The sequence below is a fragment of the Phoca vitulina genome, unplaced genomic scaffold, assembly GCF_004348235.1.
Source record: "Phoca vitulina isolate PV1807 unplaced genomic scaffold, GSC_HSeal_1.0 scaffold24, whole genome shotgun sequence".
In the NCBI taxonomy this organism is placed as follows: domain Eukaryota; kingdom Metazoa; phylum Chordata; class Mammalia; order Carnivora; family Phocidae; genus Phoca; species Phoca vitulina.
Genome location: NW_022589727.1, coordinates 15939109 through 15958512, shown reverse-complemented (window position 1 = coordinate 15958512; position 19404 = coordinate 15939109). Strand labels below are relative to the sequence as shown.

Genomic DNA, 19404 nt, shown 5'->3' with positions numbered 1-19404 from the left:
CCGATATACCTGGCTTAGTGTGACTCCGTCATTAAGAATTTATTTTTTTCTTGTGCATTCATTCATAGGATCTGGTTTCTTTAATTTACTGTGACTCGGTTCTTTAAGAATTTCCTTTTATTGTGCAGTCATTCAATTATTTACTCTACCCATATTCAATGATCTTGACCATGTGAAATTCAGGGGACGCTGTGGTAAGTAAACCACACATTCCTTGCTTTCGTGGAATTTAACAGTCTGTGGGGTTGGGAATGCAGATCAAGTGCAGTGTGTCACGGGGTGTGCAGAGTGGGTTACGGGAGTCCACAGGAGGTGCACCTAACTCAACTGGGGAGGCCTGGAAGAAAGAGAAAGTTCAGTGGAGACCTGAAGGACAAGCAGAAGTTGGCCAAGTACCAGGGCGGCAGGGAAGGTCAGGTAAGAAAGGAGAGGGGTAGGAAAGATAGAAAGGCTTGAAGCTAGAAGAAACCTGGCATGTGATTACTCCCTACTGGGGCAGAGGCAGGCCGCCTGAAAAATGAGGCTGGAGCAGCAGAGTCAGATCGTGAAAAGCTGTATAAGCCAGGTCAAGGAGTCTGGATTCAGTTTCGAGGCCGATGGGGGCTGATGTCAGGCTATGCTCTCCAATGATGTTAAGGAAAAGAGCAAATTTAGAAGTGAGACTGAATGAAACACCAATCTGAAATCACATCTCCTCAAAGATGCAGTTTGTGGCTTAGCCACATCCTTTCTCCTCTGCCTTGCTTTGGACTGTGTTATTTGCATACGGCAGTGGTCCTTAACCCTGGTGGCACACTGAATCACTGGAGGGGCTTTTAAAAAATAGTGCCAGATATTATGATGTAATTACTGCTTAGGGTTGGGGCCCAGGCATCTCTCCAAATTAGTCTGATGAACAGCTGAGTTGAGAACCAGTGCGAAGGAGGATGAGCACAGACTAAAGAACAACAAGTCAACATCACGGACTTGAGAGGTTTTCAGTTAATCATTCTGTCCCTTCGAACTGTCACAGCACCTCTTCCTAAATAGCCAGCCACACTTTTGGAAGGGAAGATCTCCAGGATGACCTAGATCAACGTCCCATTTTACAAATGGAGAAACGAGTCCCAAATACGTAATGCTCAAGGATGCCCAGCTGGCTAGACACAGAGCTGGCTCTGAATGCACCACGCTGTCCCTGGGGTAACGGGCAGAGGCCACATGCAAGCCCGTGGAGGCCAACTGCTTTAATGCTAGTTACTATTTATTGAATTGTATTATGTGCCAAGAGTGAGCTGGCTGTTTTATGGGCTTTATCTCATTTGGTTTTACAATGATCCTATGAGGTGGCCATATTATTCTCATTTCACAGATGAAGAATCTGAAGCCCAGAATGGTTGTCACTTGGCTTAAGTTACAACCTGGGTCTGATTCTAAAGCCTGTGTCCTTAACCAGTAATTTATAATGCCTTTTCATGTGCAATTTCAAACAAACAAAGAAAATGACAACTCAACAACTTGCCTTGAGGAATGCACAATTGTTATAGTTCAGTGGAGTTTGTTAATGTTGCATGTTATCCCAAGAAAATTTGGTGATTATCAACTTTGTAGAGAAACTATTTAATAGCCATGAAACAAAAAGTTGAGGCTCAGGGGCTGGGTGTAGGCATACTGAGTAGGTACCCTAAACTCAACGGAATCCAGTCAAAACACTCCAAGACTTCAGAGGTTACTTCCAAACTGTTGGTACAACGTGAAGGGGCATAAAATGGGATGGGAAAGTGAGCATTCTTAGGACAATGACAATTTCTGGGGAGAGGAATGACACATGAGGTTCCAGCTCCATTTACCTTGCAGCCCTTGTGTTCCCTTATGTGCTGTGACCCTACATTTAATTCTGACACACCCCTGTGGGATTGGTCACTTTACAGCTAGGGAGAGATTTCCAAGGCTCCACACACCCCATCCTCCTCCTGCCACCTGGTGAACACCACGTCACATCAAGCACCATGGCGTGTAATATGACACCGGGCCCCGCTTTTCCAGAGGCAAGCGGGGTTAATCCTTTCTATTCTCCAGAGCCAGAAGGCACATGGTAATTATACAGTGAGAGAGGCAATAAGAGAAGCGTTCATCTGCAGTGGCACGGGATCCACTGGCTCAGGAAGGGTGGAGAAGACCCTGCCCAGGGCTGAGAACAAAGTGCCAAAGACAGACCAAGGGGTAAAGGGCAGGAGAGTGGTGGCTGGGCTGTGTCACCCACTTAGCTTCCCTTTGCCAAGAAAGGCCTTTTTCTCTACTCCTGGGCTTCCAAGCCAAGGAAAATATGGTTTGGACACAAGGAAAAGATCTCATTTAGTTTCTGGTCCATATTTATTTTGCTGTGTAAGAGAGTAAGAGGCAACTGACAAATTACCCCTCTTAGCATCTGGGGGCTATTTTTAAATTATAAAAGCGAGACCTACTCATTGTTGAAAATTGGAAAAGTGTAGAGGACACAGAAGCAGCAGAACAGAAAAACAATCTGCCATTAGCCCACCAATTAGGACATTACTTTTTTAAAAATCCCATTTGAAGAGGATTTTTCTATGAATAATTTTGTTTTCAGAAGCACTTGGACCTTCATACTTTTTTAGGTCTACTATTCCAAGTTGGTCTGTTATGTTAGGAAGTGATGTCTACTGCTCCAAGTTACGTTCCCAACCGAGTTTCTGTCCTAATATTTGAAACCTGAGTAAGAAAGCATATGGGGTACACAGCTGGGTGAAGGTGGGCATGTTTGTGCCCGTGCGAACGTGAGTGTGCAGGGGTGTGCCCGCGTGTGAGAGGTGTGTGGACAGCTGTCACTGCAGGTGAAACCAGACTCAGGATAGCAGACATGGAGAGAGGAGGCAGTCTTGCAACCAGGGGGTGCCTCTTCCCCTTTTCTGCTCAGATGGGAAAGGAGGGAAACAGTGGTGGAAGGGAAGAGACGTGCTAGATTGATACCTGAAATTTAGACCCTTGGGAGTTCAATATTGTAGTCTCTCTCTCTTTGCGTATATTTCTAAATGTCCATAATAAAAAAGTTTTTCTTTAAAAAAAAGAGGGGGGGGGATGCCTGGTATGATTATAATGTTTAAAAAGAAAGAAATCACCAGTCCACTTACTGTTTGAGAAGCCTGAATTATCATAAATAGTGTTTCATATGCTTCAAGTGTTATAACTGTTAGAACAATTCTAGGAAGAGTTCTTTATAGTTCCCACACGTGGGAAATTTCCTCTATATTTCATGAACACAGATACAAATTAATTCAGAGCTTGTTATAGAAATGGACAGAAGTAATTTAAGAGAAGGGAGAAAATACCTTCTTGGTAGGAACAAACAAAACAAATTGTATCTACTTATGGGGAAGTTATGTTTCCAGTACTGTTCCCTGAGGCAGCATCATTTTCTTAAATGATGCATAGAACTGAAGAAACCAGGGGAGAAAGGAAAGGCAAGTTTAAAATATAAGAAAAACTAGGAGAGCAAAACAACTCTGGAACTTGGCATTTTGGAGAACTGATCACTGCTGGGACTACTGTTGGCGGAGGGGGAGTTCGGGGCCACTCGGGGCTGCTAATCCTCTAAGAATCTCATGAGTGCCCCCCAGGACTCTGACTAGAACAGTTTTTTGTTGTTGTTGTTTTGTTTTTTAATTCCGAGAGTTACACTGACTGTTAACTATGAAAAATGTATTATTACAATTAACATGATTTTTTTTTTTAAACCACCAGAATTTATGTAAGTAGGCTTTTTATTTCTGCATTTATTGAGTGCCTACCATGTTCCTGGTGCTCTGCCAGGCCTTTCAAAATGAGGATGATGCAGTCCCACTGGGAGTCAAGGAAGGACAGAGGGGGACCTCGCTAGCCGAGGGCAGGCAGGGAAGGCTTCCTGCAGGAGGCAATGTCTGTGCAGGGTCCTAGGGATCATGAGGTATAAGGAGAAAGGCACAGGGGCTTGGAAAAGGGATTTCAGGCAAGAAGGAACATGATGGTGGGAACAGAGCAAGTGAAGAGCATCTCTCTCAAAGTGTGGAGCCCAGTGGAGCATGTAAGGGCACCGTTATTCCCAAGAGCTTGGGCATAGTGCTTTCTGGGGTGTTTTAGGAGCCCCCAGTACATTCAGCCCTAAAACTCACAGACCTGGGTTTGAATCCTGACTCTACCATCTTTCAGACCAAATCAATGAGTTTTGATGTCTTCATCTGAGAAATGGGATAATACCTAGCCCAAAGAATTCTTAGGAGAATAAATGGATGTCCGAAAAGAACTACATTTACTGAGAATTCACTCTGTGCAGGACACAGTACTGAGTGCTCACAGAATGCCTACTAGGTGGATCCTAGCAGCCCCATTTTACGGGATGCCGTGGCCAGCTTCTCAGCCCAGAGGCCAGAATTCACACTCAGGCAGCTGGACCACAGACTGCAGTTCGGAGCCGCTCCCTGACTGCCTGGTGCTCGCTCCTCGGCAGAACACTGTGCCCGCCTGGCCCGGGCTCAGGAGATGCTGACAGATATTCGTCCTTTGGCGATGGTGGGCTATGCCAAAACGGAATTCTGACTGTATATGAAATCCTGGAAGAAAACCTTTACAGTCACCTGGTCCTGTTCTCTGGTTTGAGCAAATGCCTGCTTAAAAATGATTTCTAGAGCTATTTTTCTAAGCTCAGTCCAGGATCAGATCATCATATCCTCCCTTGGGAGCCCACTTGGGTATTTTCGGCTCAAGCAGTTTCTGTTTAGGTTTTCTGTCGTTTTTTATTTGGGCAGGCAAGCTTGCACAGGTGCACACGAGCCTGCCCCCATCGCCCACCCCGTCCTCCTCCCAACAGTCTGTTCTATATTGGGAGGGATTTTTGACACTCCTTTTTTCTCTTGATTTAAAACTCTAGAATATGTTTTCCATTTTACAGTAATAATTACTCTTCAGAGAAAAAAAATGTTGTAATAGCCAACATTTTTTCAGTTTGTTAGACACAATGTTAAAAACTTTATGGGTTATCGGATTCACACCTCACAACAACTCCATAAAGTAATATTTTGACTTTACTGATGGAGAGACGGAGGCCAGAGCCATCAGATAACTCACCGAGGGTCTCTGAGCTCTGCACGCTCTTTTTCCTGTAGAATGAGGGCCAGCCCATTTGCTCCATGCTGTCCCCAACCCTCAGTGGGCTATCCGTCCCAGAACATTCTGCCCCCTTCCCCTTCCTGCTCTGGCCCCTCCCACCAGCCTTCATGCACCTTGCAAGTGCCACTTTGGTTTTCTTGTTTCTAGTTCCTTGTTACACATGCAAACTCTTCCCTATGCGTTCCATTGATTTTGATCTGTTTTTCTGAGTGACTGGGCTTATTCCTGGGCTTCTGAAATATCAGCAGACCTCACGACTGAACAAGCGCTCTCCTGCATGAGGACACGTTCCTGATTTGTCTATCTGTGCATCAGGCTTCTAACGAACGGACTGGACTCAGTGCCGCCCCCTGGGATTGTGCTCTCCTGGGGGCCCCACTCTCTCTTTGAGACTGTCAGCGACAACAGCATGTGGAAGGGAACCCGTCCCCATCTCCTCTGGTGTTTTACTGTTCCAGACTATGGGAGCTGGCTCCCAACACGTCATAGTAGTCACTTCGAATAAAAGCATCGTATTCATTATATGCCACTAGGTGAGGACTATGGTGAAGCTAGCTGTTTCTATTTCCAATTTAACAATTTTTTGCCTGCTTGTCACGGGGCCAGCAAAACAACAGTGTACAATGAAGTGCTTCAATATTCTGCTGAGTACCCATAAGTGAAAAACCAGAGACTTAACATGGTGCTTAATAAAAAGAGAAAGGACGAGAAAAATACAATTTACCTAAAAATGAGGTAAATGCTTTTTCAAAACCTAACAGAAGATGTATGGAAGAAAGCAAGTGAATCTACCCTGACTCTTTTGTACCCCTTCCCTGCTCCTCACACACGCACGCACACACCACGGCTGACACCATTCAAGGGATGGTTCAACTGCTCAAGAGTAAGGTGAGGTGGTTGGATGGATGAAAATGACTGAATTCCTCCGTCCCTGCCTCACTTCAGAGTGACTAGGAAGCTTGAAAGCGCGTTCTGAAACGAGGCTTTCAGAGACAAAGCCAAAGGGAGGAGATCTAGCCTCAGGACTGTGAGTTACACCTCTATAGAAGGAAAGAAGGCTGCAATTTGGACAAGAGTCACATCTACTCAGCTTCAAAGGTATATCAACATTGTAAAGAACATGTAAAATGTCCATACTGCCATTTTTAAAAAAAATTCCAATTGCTTATTCAAATCATGGTGGACAACATGCCTGGTGGGCCTTTTATTCTGAGAAGACTAAGATTTTGAATTTATGTCACAAGAGTATTTAAATAATCACCAAGTCAAAATGACATATGAAAAACACTAGGTTTCTATCACCTCATGATTCAAAGACAACATTCTCGGGTGTGTGTGGTTGGGAAACAAGGCACTCGGAGCTGACAGCATCCTGCCTTTGGCTACACCACGGTCAACAATGCGCTGTTGTAGGTGTGCGTCTTGTGTAACCATCTCCGCCCTGCTGGGGTTTATCATAGTTCAAGAATTTACCCCGAGGCACCACGCCGGTCCTTAGACAGCTAAGCAGTGGGTGTTAACTATCTGTATTCCTCCCTGTCCCTTCCAACAAAACTCAGAACCAAGCCCTAACCTGCAAAACTTTAAAGAAGTGAACGTCCCGGCTGATAACAAGAATTTCTTCTTTCTCCTCTTCCTTTTCAGATGATCATTAAACTGAAGGTGACAAGTTATAGTCGTCACTGGACGCCACTGCTTCTCATCCTTGCTGCTCCATTTGAAAGTCCTCCGGGAGAGGCACATGGAAGCCAGGGCTCATTGGACAAAGAAGTACTTGTGCTAACTTCTAAAATCTACATAAAGGATTGCAAATGGGTTCTTCAAGAGCCCCACAGAATGTGCACTTGGAAATATAAACTGTCCTGTCACTGTTTGGTGTCTGTAACCGGCCCAGACATGTAGCCATGGTGAAGACCAGAGCTTCATCCATATTCAATACGGTTCCCTAGGTTCGTTGGTTGGTACCGCCTTTACTCCAGTCCTCTGAATGTGTGCGACAATGTTCTCTGAATCCCACCCTTCGCGGTGTCTTGTTCCTTCTGCAATGTGTCATCAAAATGGTGATGTGTTGATGAAGTACCTTCCTTAGGGCCCCTCAGATTATGGTTCAGTGGGATACACTTCAGAGACCCTTCTTTTCTGCTTTGCTATTGACTGTTTGCACTGCTTGGAGACTAACGGAGTTTTCATTTTTTTTAGGTAAGCTCTCAAGCCCTCGGGGCCTCCTAAACTGTTTCTTAAAAAAAATCAATTTTTGGAGGGATGGCAGGGGCCTTGACAAGTCTACTGAAGCCAGGCAGGAGTTCTGGAATACATCGGGCTCAGAGCACGAGAGCAAGTTTGGGCGTGCTCAGATCCACCTTCCAGTGACGAAGCCCTGGGCCTGGCAACGTTCACCACTGTTTCAAAGCGGTGGTTAGCTAGTACGCACAGTTGTAATTTATCTTCTGAATATGGCAACACAGTAAGGAAAACTGCACAGAAGTAAAAATAATCATTACCACCGAAAAAGATAAGCAGCAATGTCATTACTAAGCCAACTGACACAGGGCATTTACGTAGCAGCAGGAAGCCATTACCCAGTGACAGCGTCATTTCCAGTGACACTGTATCTTGATGAGATTCAGATGGTCCAGCAACAGCTGATATTGTTGGGGAACCGAGACGCGGATTTTTTTTTTCTTTAACATTTTTTTTTTGCAAATGGGATCACCACCAGATTGGAGCTTCTGGGTGTTTGCCTTTGGAATATGAATACACGACATGCATACAGTTGTAAGAGTACAACTGATTTCTCGATAACCGCCCCCCCCCCTTCTCACCCTTCCTTCCTTCTTTCTCCAGGGCCACCCTGGGCACACTCAGAAGCCCGCCATGCAAGGCATTATGCCCCCCTTCAGCCTGCTGCGTTAAGGACCAATTGTTGCTTTTTTTTTTTTAAGATTTTATTTATTTGAGAGAGACAGAGCGAGAGTGAGTGAGCATGAGCTGGGGGAGGGGCAGAGGGAGAGAGACAGCAGAATCCGTGCTGGGCACGGAGCCCGACATGGGGCTCGATCCCAGGACCCCCGAGATCATGACCTGAGCCAAAGTCGGACACTTAGCTGACGGAGCCACCCAGGCGCCCCGAATTGTTGCTACTTTCTATCTTCAGGGAATCCTGAGAGTCCTCTTTCAGAGGCAGAATATGGATAACCGATCTAGTTGAAGCTTTAAATCCTGCATTTTACTGAAAAGAAATGGCATTTTAATGGGTTACTTCTATAATGATAATAGAACAAACTGGCAGATGTAGTGGACTCGATTTTTCTATGAACATACTTTAGCTTTCAGCAGAGGGCATTTCTCTGCTTGGTGGACCCATCAGGGATCCTTCAGTGTGACTTTCTGAGGTTTACTATTATTCTTATTATTATTTTGGTTTATTATTATTTTTAAAATTCCCAACATTCAAATGCCAATTACAATATCATGTGTTTGGGTTTTAAATAATAAATGCTTCTGTTTGGAATTTAAGGGGGGAAAAGCTTATTTTCTGCATTGGCTTCAGACAGAAGACTCCCCCAGCCTGGGAATAACTTGCATTGTTTTATTGCAGCCACGAAGACACACAGCACAGACACTTCATGTGTCTTCCTTTCTGATAGAAGGAGATTTCACATCTCTACGAAGTGGATCATGGCAGCCTGGGAAGAGGCTTTCCAGTAAATGGCAGACACAAGAGTAACACTGTGGGGTGTAATACTCCTGCCCACAGAACTCCCCCCAATGACCAAAATGCAGTTCCTCTTCTGGAAATTCACCTAAAATGTTTCAGTGTTGGTCCTCGTTTGCCATAAAGTAGGTCTCAAAGGAAGCACTCCACCAGAATCGGTTATGTGGCTGACAGAAGCTACACTTTGTTTTGTCTTGAAGAAAGTAAACGGTTTGAGGAGCCAAAGTCACATGAGATCCACAAGCTGGGTTGTGTGAAATAACATGGTCAATTCTAAGCCCTTATAATGAAACTGTCCTTAAGACACAGTAAAGTGAACTATATTTTCACATATGAACTTTGTGAAAGACTACCAGAATCTTCTATGAACTACCTACTAATTAACTTTTCAAATAAGTAAATAGAACATAGACTTTGTTATTATAAAGTACTTTCTTGTATCATGAGGGGAAACATGAAAATACAATGAAAAACAGAGCAAAAATGACCTTGGCATTGCTCAATGACACTATTCCTTATGACATAGCAAAAGGAGTACCGTCAGTATTATTGTCCCACATCAAGCCAGAATCAGTAAGAAAAGTCTCGCTTTAACGACCTATCTCCTGCCACACCACTGCCCCGCCCACCCTGCCCGGGACACGGGCACGTTTCTCTTCCACACCCTCCTCTACACACCTGCTGCCCAAACGCTGAGCTGCAGGTGCATCGCCTGATGCTGATGAGAACTGCAGACTCCCCTCAGATCCTGACATACTAGTGGTCACGCGAATGGTGGGCAGGGCCCAGGAATCTGCATTTTTGACCCTGGTGTGCGGGGATTAGGGAGGAGGTATCGGTTGGAGGAAAACATTCAGAAGACAGGTGTCACCCTTCCGTTCATCTGGTTCATCTGGTTCACTGGTATCTGGGTTGTTGCCTGGTTTGATTTATTCCCTTCTCCTTACTCTTTCCCTTCGGGTAACTAGACTAGAAAATCCCTTTCTGGGCTCCGCCTTGAAGAAAAAAGCAGGTACTTCTTTGCCGCTCTGATGGCATGAGGCCTACCATTAAGTCCTCATGTTACCCTAGCACCTAAAGAACTGGGTGAAGGCCACCTTAAGAATCAAGTGGCTTGAACTTATCGTGGATGACCTGCCCTCTAGGCTCATGACCACCTTTAGAACATAGTTCTGGAAGGTGGTCAGAAGGATTACGTGGCTGGCCATGGGAAACATGAGAATATCCCATGCCTTGCTCCAGACCAATGAAACCGGGATCTTTGCAGGGAGGGCCAGGTTGGTTGGCTTGTTTGAGCTCCTGAAGATTCTCACCTGCCCCCAGGGTTGAAAAGTGCAGCTATAGAAGAAGAAAGCACAGATGGCCTGTAGCCGAGTGGGAGTGGGACTCCTGCTCAGTCACTTGACCTCTCAGAGTTGCAGTGTTTTTATCTGTGCACGGGGGTAAATGACAGTCGCTACCTCTAAGATCACTGTGCACGTGAGATGAGAAATACAGATAATGAGCCAAGCCTGGCTTTGGAACTTCACTATTTTGAACACCTTTACTAGTTACTTGCCCTTCACTGTTTTCAGGACCCGGCCTCTGTGCGCAATATTTCACCTGATAACTCATTCATATATCCAGCCAGCTCTTGAACGTCCACTCGGTGGCAGGCACAATGCATAGCATGAAGAATACACGATGGAGACTGAGTGAGAAAGAGGTTTCCGGGGACTGGACGGCGTTTCTATTGAAAATGAGATGGAGTTCCTGGCGAGGGAGAAGTTCAGAAATATCAAGAATATGACCCCCAGTCTGGCCCTGAGCCGCTTCACGCTGGATACCCAGTGCTCCTCCCCCCCTCACGGCTCTGCCATCGAGAGGGACGGGGCGGCCCGGTGGCCTTCACCTTCTTCCTGGCCTAAGCCAGGAGCAGGCAAGGGGATGAACCAGCTTCATTACTGGCCACCAAGGGGCTTCTGCCCACGTTTATTTATTTCTTTCTTAACTATTTTGGTCAAAACCAAGGATCACTTCTGTGACCAACGAGTGCAAAATTAAAGAAAATGTATCAGGAACAGTAGTAGGGTCAGTACCCCAGCAAGGTGATCTGAGCTGACGTGGCCTTGAGCTCTTCCACATCCGTGGCCCAGAGAGTGGACTTCACTCTGCATCTCCCTCCCTCCGAGCCGAGGGGTGAACATACGCACGTGCCACACATCAGGTAGCAGGAGACGCATAACAGAACAGAAGAAGCAACTGAGCCAAGATCGGGGTGATGTGTTACACCGAAGTGACAAAAGTCTGCTTCTAAATCTGCACTAACACGTCCACTAGATTTTGCCTTGAAAATTTAGATGTGCAAATATGTAGGAATAAAATGATCTTTCAGCTTAATACAGGGCGCAAACTATATCCCAAAGTGGGCGTATTTATTCCGTATGTTATTCTTCTTACTACTTCACTCGGTCCTAACTCAAATACCATTTACTGACTCTTTACTCATCGTCTGGCCTCCCCGCTTCCCCATGTAAACCACAGGGGAGCAAGGACTTCTGCTGGCCAGTATCCACCCTGGCCCCTGGGGAGCACAGAAGAAATCACCCAGTGGATGGAAGAACAGCACAGGGAAGACGACAGGCTACAGCACGGCTATATTTTTCTCCGAAGTATGCTCTAAGACAAAACTTTATGAGTTAGATTACTATAAAAGCGAGGTCTGTTTTGTTCCCAAGTGCCAAGGGAAGTTTGCTGAATCCACCAGCAGCGTAGCATAAGTTCCTGGCTTTTCAGTACGGAAGAGAAAATCCAGTTCCATCATTTAGGAAAAAAAAGTCTTTTGAAGCTGGTTTCATATACTCTTTGCCTATATAACTGAGGAGAAATTTTGGAAAAGCAATATTGTAAGATGACAAGAAGAGACAGAGAAGAGGAAAATTGCCCCGATTACCCTGGAGAAACTTTCATTTTTCATTAGCCAGGTGCTTTACCTCCTTTTCAATGCCACCCCCCCCCCCAATAAACTAATTTTCTTTTTTAACAGATCAACCCATCTTAGCAATCAAAACTGTTCAACATTAGGTTAGACTGTCCTCATTTTATGCATTTCCATGGGCGTTTTCAAAGCAGCAGGGATATGCTCCTTCCTTCCATCTGTGCTGAGAGTTCGCATCTCAGGATGACTTCTACTTCCCCAATAATCTGTTCTGTGATATTTTTTTTAACTTGAGATAGACACTGCATTATAAGATTTATTTATTTGAGAGAGAGAGAGAGAGCACACAGCGGGGAGGGACAGAGGGAGAGGGACAGACAGTCCTAAGCAGACTCCACACGGAGCGCGAAGCCTAACAGGGGCTCGATCTCACAAGCTCACAACCTTAGCTGAAACCAAGAGTCAGACACTTAACCGATCGTGCCACCCAGGCACCCCCAGAGATGCTGCATTATAAATCATGCTGATCTAAAGAGTAGGTTATAATAAAAAGCCCCCTATTCAGTGTCCTGCCATAATTCTGCAGGAGAGCTTAGTGAACTGTGTGCCAAGAAGGATGCATTTATTTTTTTTGGCATTTCTGTTGGGATCCTGAAATTCGGGCCTGCACGATGCCAGGATGGGACCCGTGTCTAGGGCCTGTCCTAGGAAACTGGAACGGTGAAGTCACAGAGTCACAGCACAGAATCCCCAGCCCTAACACAGGATTCCAGAACACCTCCGAGTCTAGCCTCGCACAATGACACGGAACTCCAAACATGAGCATTCAGTCGTCCTGTGAGTGTGTGCGCCAATCCCGTAAGAGTGCACCCATCCAACTTTCCTTCCAGGGCAGCCCCCCGTGCACCATGCCTTCCCGGCTCACACATCGACAGTGAAGCACGCCAGGAGCCGGCTCTCTGCTGGCAAAGGTACACGTTTGGCATCTCCGTCCTAAAGCTCCAAATACACACACCCCTTGGGTGGCCATGGGTGTTGACTGCAAGGCGGAAAGCCCAGGCTCTTCTTGAGTTTTGCAATTACCTACATACGCCAGTGTGCTTAGTAACTCCGCTGCTATTTAGGAGAGACCAATTTAGCATAATCTACTTATGTGGGAGTTAACTTCTGTACCGGGTTTAAAATACACAAAAGCTCTGTCAAGTCGTCAGATCGGATGGCTCAGGGGACTGTAACACGAGATCCTGTCTTTCACCTCTAGGTTGCCGGCTGACCGGCTCTTTTAGTTAAGACCCCTGCCTTATTACCACCCCAGAGGTTTCACTCATTAGTAGTAACAGCCCACTTTCCGGTTTTAAAAAGCCCACATCGGAATAACCATCAATATAGCCGCCATTAATACTGGTTTTGTTCGAGGCGATAGTAAAGGATGAAATGGACCTAACCTGGACTCAGACTCGTGTCTTCTTTTAAAGCACAGAATGTTTTTGTTTTGTTCTGTTTCGTTTTAAGAAGGCTCTGCGCCCAGCATGGAGCCCAATTTGGGCTTGAACTCATGACACTGAGATCAAAACCTGAGCTGAAATCGAGTTGGACACTTAACCGACTGAGCCTCCCAGACACCCTGCACAAAATGCTGCTTTCAAATCACACACGCATGTGTGGCTATAAAGATATTTCAGTGGCAACAGCGGGAGATTTTAAAGAGGCCGTGTCATTTGGTACTAATCTTAATTACTTAATGACAAATGACTTAGATACCTAGATTTTGTTGTTATCAATGATGTTAATAATGGGTGCCTTAGATTTTTAAATCAGATATAATCAGGTCTGTCGTTAAAACGTGCAGGGCGGGGCACGAGTACAAGTATGGCCCACCTCCCGTGTCTGGATACTTACAACTTATCAATCAAGCTAGCAAACCATCAAGTAAAATATGCTCTATCTTCTTTGTAAATCCATTAAAAATCTTTTCATGATGGTGATATATTTTTTTTGACTTTGGTTTTGTTTTGTTTTACTTATTTGATGTAAAGTTATTACAGATCTGAACTGGGTGATTACAATTCAGAATAGCAACCAGAATCGGGGACTTGTCAGCTCCTCTGCAAGGGATCTATCTCCTTGATCCCTGAGGGTGGTGTGGATCAGCCTCGGTCTCATAAACCATCTCCGAAGAGCTGTTTTGCATCTTACACAAAACATCAGTAAGACAGAGCACATCACTGACGTATGCACTACTGCAGTTAATCTGAAACCGTCAGTCCCTTCAGCTAGAAACCACCTGACAATGGATGTGAATAACAATGTGAGTGATGAACCTTGTTGTAAAATGTACAAGTCAGCTTGCTTCTTGAATCCCTACTCAGGGCTTACAAGCTTCCCCCACCCAAAGAAAGCACAAGGGATACCCACACACAGTGGAACCAGGTAACCTTGGTAATCAAAGAAATAAAGATCAAGAGGTATTTTCTTTTGGTGGGATGGCCATTACGATATAGCATGAAACATTCATTGAGGAAGAAGCCTATATTCACTTGGAGGGACCATACATCTTGGTGTTATTCAAAACCAGATGGTGAAAATCAGGATCTCTTGGGCAAACTGCAGAGATTCCTACTTTATTGGTCTGGGGCAGGACTATGCATGGCCTTTTAATGCTTCCCAGGTGCTTCTAATGTTTAGCTGTGTGGTCCCTTGTACCACTTTCTGGGGTTCTAAGGGTGGTCTTTAGCCAAGAAGGTGATAAACAGAGACAGAATAAAAAGTCACCTAAAATATTTCAAAATGGAATAAAGGCTCTTTGTAGGACCTTTGAAATTGTAGAAAGACATGACTTCTTTTACGATCCCTTACTACGAACAAATTAGGACTCTTACACTACAAGTCTCCCCTTGAAATCCTAGAAAACAAAATCAAGGAAAAAGCCCTCCTCCCCTCTGGGCTACACCAAGGGAAAGGCAAGTGAGAGAAGAACCAGTGTGTGCTGAGAATGGTCCCACAGGGTGGGAAGGGTTCCAAGTACCCATTACTAGAGAACTGGAGTGGGAGCTATTTGTAATTCCATGGTCAGGGGCAACCTAATCTCCTAGGATTTATCCCCAAAGAGATTTTCTCAGAAGTTGGAAGGAGAAACCGACATGTATAAGAAAAGCATGAAACTCTTTCTTCCCTGTATCTGTGACTACGAACATTTATGTATGGGTCCCATTAAACTGATTGTTGCCTTGAAATGAACATCAGGTGAGTTAAAACACACACACACACACACACAAACACACAATCTAAGAGGGAGCAGAGTGGTCAGTTCAACATCTAAACCACCGTCATCAAGTCAGTTTGTAAGGCTTGTTTCAGAGTCTAACACAGGCTTAAAAATATCTCCCTGACAATAAAGATGATCTTGGAATAGCTCAGCAGCTTTGGGACAGGTAGGGGCATCAAGATCAAGAACCAGAAGGTGCCGGCTAGGAGTCCCTGGAGCCTACAGTAATTCAGGCAAGAATCCAAAAGTGAGCCTGTTTCCATGGTCTAGGAAATGAAGGAATGGGATATATCTGGTATTTGGAAGGCAGTCTGAAAAGAAACAATTGCTGGGTTTGGCAGAAGATTAAGCATAAAGGCAATAGTATGTGTTGGGCACAGGGCCATGGAGTGCTTTTTGTAATTACATTTAATCCTCTCAATAACCTTGCAAGAAGACATATCTGTGTCTATTTTACAAGAGAGAAGACAGGCGCTTAGAAATTGGACCTGTCCTTGGCCAAACAACTACTAAATGGCAGAGTCAGCATTCAAACGTGGGACTAATGAACCATAAATTATTTCTGATGTTGTTCCCATGATGCTGTGGCCCAATGGTGACAAGGAAGTGTAGGGAAAGATCGGGAAAGGAAGATGAGCAATTTCATCTTTTCTAATTAAGTTGGTTGAAAGAGAAATTCAACTTATGATGCACGGAAGTATCAGGTTGGGGGAGAAGGAGGTTTGATGAGATTTAAAAAAAATCTTGTGTATAGTTAATCAGGTTGGTTGAAAGAGAAATTCAACTTATGATGCATGGAAGTATCAGGCTGGGGGAGAAGTAGGTTTGATGAGATTTTTAAAAAATCTTGTGTATAGTTCGGCACAGTCCAATAGAAATAAAAAGCAAGACGCACGTAATTTGGGGTCTTCTGGGAGCCACGTTAAAAGAGTAAAAGGAAACAGGTAAAATTAATTTTCATGACCCATTTTATTTAATTCAGTATATTCTCACTCCAACATGAAATCAATAATAAAATACTATTGAGATATTTTACTTTTTTGTGGGGGGGGGGGCCTAATTCTTTACAATCTAGGACATTTTGATTTGGACCAGCCACATTTCAAGTGCTCAATGGTGGCATGCGGCCAGTGGCTGCCACATGAGACCGTGCAGATATCCCGAGTATCGAGATCACGGAATGCGATGCATGCCTCAGGGTGTGGATAATGAGGAACCCAAAGCAGACGCTTAGAAATACCCATGCACAGGTGGCCAGAGGAAGACTCTCCAAACGAGATACTGTTCGAGGTCTTTAAAAGTGGCAAACTATTTGAGAGAGGAACTGAATAAACAGAGTCTCCAACGAATTTCTACCTCCTACCATTGCACAGGCTAAGTGAGACAGGGGAGCTTCCCAGAAGCCAAAACCCCCATGGGGCTTTAGTCCGTAAGAAGACCCACCCAGCTGCAATGAGCACTCAAAGAAAACCTACTACTTCCGTCATATGCACATGGGGTAATTATTAACTTCCCTCCTGGATCAGAGTTTAAAAATCTGACTGAAGCAAAAGGCCATCAGATCGGTGAATTTTGCTACAGCTAAGGATTTGCTTTTTGACTCCTGTAAGTTTTGTGGCTTGCCACCTAGAATTCAGTGCTCATCTGAAGAGGCACAGTGATTTTCTTTTGTTGATGTTGGTATTAGCTTAGAAGGAATGGAAGTAAGTATCTTTTTAAAGAAACATTGCTTTATCATGATATTCTTGGGAAATATAGCCATCACGTAGCATGACTTTGGAGCACCTATTACAATGCGCTCAGGGAAAGCAGGGACTCAATAAAACGAATAACTGATAGCATCATTTCATTTAAAAAGACATGGTTTTTTGCTAATTGAATTAATAGTCATTTGTGTTTTAAAAAATTACTTCACTTTGATTGCAGGAATTGAATCTGAAAAATCGAGAAAATATTTCCTCTTTCTTCTTCTCAACCTTCCCCTTCCTTCCTAAAATCTCAGGCAGTAGAGTGAGAATAAAAAAACACAACCAAAAAAACGGGTCTTCATGCAGTTATCAAGATGCCAGTGACTTTTACGTCAGTGCTATCTGCTCGGGCTCTAAAGCTACCTGCTATCTGTCACTCCGTCAGAAGCTCTTATCAAAGCAGTTGGTGCCTTCCCGAAGCCCAAATGGTGTGTTGCCATTTCAGATGAGCAAAACCAAGCAGAGAAACTCCCTTTTTCCTGACTTTAGCTCACATGAGCTCCTGCCTCCTCCTCTACCCACCAGCAGAGCGGGTGGAGATCAGATCCCTTAGAGGATCTGGGCATAGCCCCCAAATCCAAGCAAAGCCAGGGGGGTGTCACGGCAACAATAAAAAAGCAAATCGTTTCCTTGGAACTCCTCTAGAAGTGGGTGGGAGGGCATACGGGAGGGGGTGTCTCATAAGCATCAAGTGTGTAATGCCTATTTGTAAACCACTCTCCTCTCTTCAGACACTTTCTATATTTACTTATCTGCCTTGGGTGCTCAGAAATCCCACTGCGCTTTTTTTTTTTTTTTTTTTAAAGCAAGACTATCTTGGCTTCCTGGACTTTTGCATACTGTTCTAAATATACTGCCCCACTCACTGATAAGAGTCTCTCTTTTTTTTTTCTCTAGTTCACAAGTTGGTGGGCCAAATGATCTCCTAGAAAATTCTAAGAACTGGTAAGAATGTGTGTTTTAGAAGAAGAGGACAGAAGAAAAGTCCACGGTAGGTAGAAATCATTCTTCTGTTTGTACTACGTTGAGAAACGCGAAGATCTTGGCAGGGTAAAACTCCAATCCCGTGTGACAGGTCTATGCATACCCCACTAAGCTGTGGGTCAGGCCCTGACTGGGCCGAGATTGACAGCCACATCCCAGAGCAGCCCCGGTAGCCAGGCGCTCATGTTCTAACCCCGGCCCCACGCTGCTGGTGTGCTGGTCAAAGGAAAAACAGTTAGGGCATCAAGCACATGCACTTCCGAGCTTGACTTTTCCTTTTTTTTCGGATTACCTTGATTCGGGGTATTTGGTGAGGGTGGCCAGGCTGCTGGTGTACATGTGGCCGCCCACATCAATGTGGACGGGTGCGTTGGATTTTGTGAGCTGTGCTGGAGTAGGAATGCCTTGGTTGTTCAGTGGAGATGCAGGAGATCTAGTGATCAGAGGTCTTGACATATTGGGTCGACTGTCCTACAGAGAGATAAGCAAGTTTAGACACGTTTTCATTTTTTCAGTGGAGAGAAAGAAAACACATGCATCATAAAGAATAAGCCAGCGACTAGCGTTGGTATTCGTTCGGCAATAAAATCTCCCCACATCAGCAGGCTCTCGCTCTCGTTGTAATGAATATTGGGAAAACAAAATCTGTAACAAAGAAAAGGAAAACTTCCCATGCTCAGAATCAAGGAGCCGAACTAATGTTCATTTCCAATCATCCTGAGCTCTATGACTGCTTATTTCACTAATGAATTCTCGCATTTAACAACTGGTAAATGGCACGTGGAGAGCTACCACTCATTCCAAATGAAAAGACAATCAACACTTGAAACAACCCACGTCTAAATAAAATACGGATGCTTTATCCTTCTCTTTGGAAACTCAGTGCTAGGCAGTTGGGATAAATACAGACCTTTCAGCACTTGTGTTCTGCAAAATGTTTTCCTTGATTTCTATTTTTCAAATCAGGAAAAAGAGGGTAGGACTAGCTTGGCCATCAGCACACATTCTCAAAGCAACCTTGTAAATAGGCACAGCTAGTTCATCAGTCAAGAGATTAAAAAAAAAAAAAATCCACACACTCTACCCGTTTGTTCTCCGCCTCTCTCTCCCTCTCTGTAAGACTGTGGGTCTGGGGACACTTTGGAAAGACTGTACCCTTCAGTGGTAAGTATGTGTGTGCAAGCCACGAGCAAGCTGCTCTTGTCTACGCCAGACTTCTCGCAGAGATCAAGCTCCTGGGGCAGCAATGGGGCAGGTGCCGATGGAGAGTCCCACGGGCAGAGGTATGAGCAGAAGAGCAGACGGAGGACATCACAGGGTGGCCACGAGAGCATGCTGAAGGAAGTGTACTCTTGAGGAAATAAAATATTACATCCTTCCCATGGAGACAATATAAATATTTCAAACACTATCCAAACACGGTCGATTGCTTCTAAATAAGAGCCCAAACCACAGACAAGTCAAGTCAGGTCTCTGGCACTCAATGAAGGGGTCAAATATTTAGAGCCTGCAATTGAGGAATAAGCTAAAATAGCATTTATGTCTGAGTTCTGCAAGACTAATGCCACCATACTCGCAGATTTATCATTTAGCCAGAAATTGTTTTCAAACATGCAAACAATGTGTGGCAAAGCCA

General features: G+C 44.7%; 1 protein-coding gene across 3 annotated transcripts in view; it reads right to left on the bottom strand.

Annotated features, from left to right (window-relative positions):
* The window catches only part of KCTD1 (potassium channel tetramerization domain containing 1), a 177679-nt gene that overhangs the window by 25198 nt on the left and 133077 nt on the right, over positions 1-19404 (bottom strand). For all 3 annotated transcript variants that reach the window (XM_032421396.1, XM_032421397.1, XM_032421395.1), the window contains exon 2: positions 18061-18239. In XM_032421396.1, the coding sequence (XP_032277287.1) occupies positions 18061-18239 (179 nt within the window). The remainder of the gene's footprint in view (positions 1-18060; positions 18240-19404) is intronic.